The sequence below is a fragment of the Chiloscyllium plagiosum genome, chromosome 39, assembly GCF_004010195.1.
Source record: "Chiloscyllium plagiosum isolate BGI_BamShark_2017 chromosome 39, ASM401019v2, whole genome shotgun sequence".
Classification (NCBI taxonomy): Eukaryota; Metazoa; Chordata; class Chondrichthyes; order Orectolobiformes; family Hemiscylliidae; genus Chiloscyllium; species Chiloscyllium plagiosum.
In genome coordinates, this window is record NC_057748.1 from 9,868,114 (window position 1) to 9,874,336 (window position 6,223).

A 6,223-nucleotide genomic window follows, 5' to 3' on the forward strand; every position below is an offset into this window, starting at 1 on the left:
CTCTCTCTGCCTCTGCTTCTCTCTCTCTCTGCCTCTCTCTCTCTCTGCCTCTCTCTCTCTGCCTCTCTCTCTCTCTCTGCCTCTCTCTCTCTCTCTGCCTCGCTCTCTCTCTCTGCCTCTCTCTGCCTCTCTCTCTCTCTCTCTCTCTGCCTCTCTCTCTCAGGTGGAAAACCTGAATCCTTGACTGAACTTTGTGTCAACTCCCCTTATAGCAGCTGGGCATCGAGTTGTGTCTGATCCTGTGATGCAGGGCATTTCTTTGGAGACAGAGAGAGAGTTTCTAAGGTGCGGGTATTTGGCGTTGATGAAGAAAGGGGATGGGATCTCTGATGGAGTGAATGGACCAGTCCCTCTCCTATCAGCTCTCACCATTTCCCAGAAGTAGGTGGACATCTCATCGCGGCTTTGCAGGACTGCCCAGATGAAGAGGTCTGTCCAAGGAGTGGCACATTTTCTCATCTGATAGGAGAGCTCCTGAGGTTTCAGAACCTGAAACAGGGAGATGTGATTATTATTTGGTGATATCAGATTCACACTTAACTCAGTTAGGATCGATCTGAACCCCCAAGGCTAGCAGGTTCTGAGTTCCCAAAGGCCCTCCCTTGGAAGCTCTGTGTTGTGGGTGCCATCTATCCTCCCATGTTCAACTTAAAGCCCTGAGCAAAGTTCAAACCCTGAGAGCAACTTGATTCACTGCCTTTCCACCTCATTGCAGCTTGTTAAACCGTAGAGACCAACGGTAATATACAGTCATTCTGCAAGGAAACAGACCCTTCAGTCCAACTCAATACGACCTGCCCTGATTTGCCAACACTTAGCCCATATCCCTGTAAACCCTTCCTATCCACATACCCATCTGGATGCCTTTTAAATGTTGTAATTGTACCAGTCTCCACCACTTCCTCTGGCAGCTCATTCCATACAAGCACCACCCTCTGAGTAAACCAGTTGCCCCTCAGGTCCCTTGTAAACCTTTCCCCTCTCACCTTAAACCTGCACCTCTAGTTTTGGACTCCCCTACCCAAGGAAAAAGACCTTGATTATTCACCCTATCCATGCCCCTCATGATTTTACAAACTTCTATGGAGGTCATCCCTCAGCCTCCGACACCCCAGGGAAAATAGCCCCAGCCTATTCAGCCTCTCCCTATAGCTCAAATGTTCCAACCCCAGTAATATCCTTGTAAACCTTTTCTGCAGTTTAACAACACATTCCCTGTAGGAGGGCTGCCAGAACTGAACGCAGTTTTCCAAAAGTGGCCTCACCAATGTCCTGTACATCCACAACATGACCTCCCAACTCTGATACTCAATGTTCTGACCAATGAAGGCAAACGTACCAAATGTCTTAACTATCCTGCGATTCTACTTTCAAGGTAGTGCACCCCAGGGTGTCGTTATTCGTCAACACTCCCCAGGGCCCTACTATTAACTGCGTAAGTCCTGCTCAGATTTGCCTTACCAAAATGCAACATCTCACATTTATTTAAATTAAACTCCATCTGCCACACCTTTCACAACCACATAGAATCCCTACACTGTGGAAACATACCCTTCAGGTCCACAGCGACCCTCTGAAGATTAACCCACCCAGACCCTTTCCTCTACCTTATATTTACTCCTGACTAATGCACCTAACCTACACATCCCTGAACACTATGGGCAATTTAGACCTAACCTGCACATCTTTGGATTGTGAGAGGAAACCAGAGCACCCGGAGAAAATCCACGCAGAAACAGGGGGATCGTCCAAACTCCACACAGACAGTCGCCCGAGGGTAGAATCGAACCCTGATCCCTGGTGCTGTGAGGCAGCAGTGCTAACCACTGAGTCACCGTGCCACCTCTCAGTGCAGCACTCTGGCATAGGCGTTTCAACTCCATGCACCACCCCCACCCCCCAGCACTGTACAGCCAGTGAAATAGCTTTGAAACGTCATCATGACTATAATGTAGGAAATGGGGCAGCCAAGGAGCACACAGCAAGCTCCCATGCCAGCAATGTGATCATGACCCAGGAACTGTGTTTTTGACACATCCATTGAGGGGTGCATACTGGTCAGGGCCTCAAGGAGAATTCCCATGAGATTATTTGTGCAGAGACAGATCGGGGAAGGGGCTCACTTTGACCCCTCACCCAAAAGGTCAGCACCGCTGACAGTGCAGCACTCTGGCACAGGAGATTTGCTTCGACGAGCTCATGGGAATGAGGAACGGGGGTGTTCAAGCTCATGATCTTTCTGACTCAAAGGCGAGACAGCTTTCTCTCAGCAGTTGACAGAACAGGTTCAGGGGGATGAACGGCCTTCGTGTTACTGAATGAGCTGTGCTCCCGCAGCCTTTGGGCCGGAGTTGGGGGTGGGGGAGGGCGGGAGAGTTTGCGAATGAAATGCGCGATGCTAACCGTACCTAGTCAGCGCAAATCCAAAACCGCGGTAGCAAACCCGAAGTCCGACTCTTACTGGCTTGTTCCTCTGAGAGTCAGCCTGCTTGAAGAGTTGTCCATACATGGGCTCGCAAAAGTCTCCCATCAGGTCCTTCAGCACCTTCAGCACCTCGAGGAGCGTGTAACTCTGCTGAGCCTCGCTCAGGTTCGGGTTGTCGGGCAGCAGCACGGACTCCTTGCCCCCTTGCGAGGACCTCCTCTCCTCCTTCTTCTTCTGAAGGAAGCTGTTGAGGAGGGAGTTGCCCGCCACTGTATTATAGAGCTCCTCCAGGCGTCGGTATGAGAGGTATTCCACCATGTTTAACCCATTGTCAATGAACAGCTTCACAAACTCCGGCTTGTTGTTCACCAGGGCAGCGGTCATGGGGTCCTCCAGGTCACTAGACTGCAGAGAATGCAAGAGAGGGTCAGTCCCTCGGCCTGTTCCTACTGTCTGCTCCTCATCTCTCCTGATGGGACTCTCCAACATAGAGTCATACAGCATACAAACAGACCCTTCGGCCCAACTCGTCCATGCTGACTAGGTTTCCCAAACTAAACTAGTCCCATTTGCCTGTGTTTGGACCATATCCCTCTAAACCTTTCCATGTACCTGTTGAAATGTCTCTTAAATGTTGTAACTATACCTGCAGGAGAAAGTGAGGACTGCAGATGCTGGAGATCAGAGCTGAAAATGTGTTGCTGGAAAAGCGCAGCAGGTCAGGCAGCATCCAAGGAGCAGGAGAATCGACGTTGCGGGCGTGATTCCTGAAGAAGGGCTCATACCCGAAACATCGATTCTCCTGTTCCTTGGATGATGCCTGACCTGCTGCCCTTTTCCAGCAACACATTTTCAGCTCAGTAACTATACCTGCATCCAACACTTCCTCTGGCAGTTCGTCACACACAAGAACCACTCTCTGTGTAAAAACATTGCTCCTCAGGTCCTTTCTAAATCATTTCCCTCTCACCTCAAAATTACACCCTTTAGTTTTGAACTCCCTCGCCGTAGGGAAAGATGTTCGCTATTCACCTTATAAATGCTCCTCATGATTTTATTGATTGATGTGATTGATTGATTTATTGTCCCATGTACCAAAGTACAGTGATAACCTTTGTTTATGAGCAGTACAGGCAGATCATAGAGTCATACAGTCATAGAGGTGTACAGCACAGAAACAGGTCCTTTGGTTCAACTCATCCATGCCGACCAGATATCCTACACTACTCTAGTCCTATTTGCCAGCGTTTGGTCCATATCCCTCTAAACCCTTCCTATTCATATAGCCATCCAGATGCCTTTTAAATGCTGTAATTGTACCAGCCTCCACCACTTCCTCTGGCAGCTCATTCCATACACACACCACCCTCTGCAATGAAGGTTTCTTTTAAATTTTTCCCCTCTCACACTAAACCTGTGCCCTCCAGTTCTGGATTCACCCCCACCAGGAAAAAACCTTGTCTATTTACCCTATCCATGTCTCTAGTGCAAGGATGTACAAATCAAAAAGACTTAGACAGAGGCATACAAGATACATAAATCTCTATAAGGTCATCCCTCAGCCTCCTGCACACCAGAGAAAAAACTCCCAGTCTATCCAGTCTCTCCTTATGCCTTAACTTCTCCAGTCCCAGTAACATCCTTGTCAATCTTTTCTGCCCCCTTTTCAATTTAACAATATTCTTTATGGTTACTTCAGTTTTTGTAAAGGCATCACGCTCAGCTCTACCACACCCAGGATTCAGACACTAACAGGCCTCAGTCTGCTTGATCAGTTAGGCTAGGACTTTGCCTGCTAAAACAGGCCATGCGAATTTCCGGGCCTAGCTGCAGAATGGAATTCTGGGATTCCCAGAGGGCATAAAAACAGTAATACTCGGAAATGAATGTCCTGATCAGGCTGTACTGGACCTCCATTTTGAAGTAGACAAGACAACTTGGACCAAGATGTAAAGATAAACAAAGAACTGCAGATGTTGGCAATCAGAAACAAAAACATAAATTGCTGGAAAAACTCAGCAGACCTGGCAGAACCTGAGTGAAAGTAGAGATCACATTTCGGGTCCAATGAGACCCTTCTTCAGAAAAATGCAAATTGTTCACAAATCTTACAGGTTTTTCCTCAGAGTCCTCCAACTACAGGTCTCGTTGGCTGTATTAAGGCCATGGGAAAAAACAATAAAGTTATGTATGGATCGTGCAAGTGTTCTATTTTCAGGTGTGCGGAACAAGTTGGACCAGTTTACATCATTTTCCAGTTCCACTGGATTTTTCTGAGGTTTAGAGGCCGCGGCAATAGGCCTCAGTGTTGCTAGGCAGCAGCATACAGGGCCAGACTACTATAAGTCTCAGTGAAATTGCCAGGCTGTAGATTAAGTCAGGATCCAGAGATTTCCTATAATAAGTCTCAGTATTGCTAGGTTGTAAATAACAAGGCTGGGTTTTAGAAGCTACTAGAAGTGTTGCTAGTTTTTACAGTAGAGGTCTTCTACATGCAAGTCTCAATTTACGAGACTGCATTGGGTCAGTACAGACCTCATTCCTATTGCAGGTTCAATATGTTGCAGAGAATGGGATGTTGCCAACATTGCTACATTCTTGGAAGAGTCATCATCTGAGCTCTGAACCATAAGCTTATATGGGCGTATATATGAAGCTTTCATTTGTTCATGGGATGTGGGCATTGCTGGTTAGATCAGGATTTATTTCCCATTCCAATTAGATTAGATTACTTACAGTGTGGAAACAGGCCTTTCAGCCCAACAAGTCCACACCAATCCTCCGAAGAGTCACCCACCCAGAACCATTTCCCTCTGACTAACGGCACCTAACACTATGGGCAGTTTACCATGGCCAATTCACCTGACTTGCACATCTTTGGAGTGTGGGAGGAAACCGGAGCACCCGGAGGAAACCCACCCAGACACGGGGAGAATGTGCAAACTCCACACAGACAGTTGCCCCAGGCAGGAATCGAACCTGGGACCCTGGTGCTATGAGGCAGCACTGCTAACCACTGAGCCACTGTGCTGCCCCTTGGAGAAGGTGGTGCTGAGCTACCTTCTTGAATCATTAGAATCTTTGTGACCTAGGGATGACCACAGTGTTGTGAGAAAGGGATTTACAGGACTCTGACCCAGTGACACTGAAGGAACAGCAATATATTTCCACATCAGGCTGGTGGGTGGCTTAGAAGGGGATTTGCAATAGTGGTGCTCCTGTGTATCTGTTGTTGTTGTCCTTCTAGATGTAGAGGTCATGGGTTTGGAAGGTGCGACCCTTGGTGAATTTCTGTAGTGCATCTTGTAGATAATACACACTGCTACTACTGTGCATTCCTGGAGAAAGGGGTGAATATTGAGGGTAGTGGACCAATGAAGTGAGCCATTTTTTCTTGGATGAAGTTAGATTCTTGAGTGTTGCAGAGGCTGCACCCATCCAGGCAAATGGGGATATTCCATCATGTTCCTGACTTGTATCCTGTAGATGGTGGACAGGCTGTAGTCAGGCAGGAGGTGAGCTACTTGCCTCTGAATTCTAATTGTCTGGACCAGCCACAGCGTATGGCTAGTCCACTTCAGTTTCTGGCCAATGTTAAAATGGGGGACTGGGCCATAGTAATGCTGGTGAACACCAAGAGACGATGGTTAGATCCACTTTTGTTAGAACTGGTATGCTTTCCTTTATTGGTCAGAGTATTGAGTACAGGAGTTGGGGGGTCATGCTGCGGCTGTACAGGATATTGGTTAGGCCACTGTTCAAATATTGTGTGCAATTCTGGTCTCCTTCCTATCGGAA

The 6,223-nt window shown here is 47.7% G+C and overlaps 1 protein-coding gene across 1 annotated transcript in view; it reads right to left on the reverse strand.

Moving 5' to 3' along the window:
* trpm4a (transient receptor potential cation channel, subfamily M, member 4a) overlaps window positions 1-6,223 on the reverse strand; it is a 90,055-nt gene that overhangs the window by 39,388 nt on the left and 44,444 nt on the right. Inside the window, exons 11-12 of the mRNA XM_043679710.1 lie at window positions 2,462-2,830; window positions 370-489 (exon numbers count right to left, since the gene is read on the reverse strand). Coding sequence (XP_043535645.1) covers window positions 370-489; window positions 2,462-2,830 — 489 coding nt within the window. The remainder of the gene's footprint in view (window positions 1-369; window positions 490-2,461; window positions 2,831-6,223) is intronic.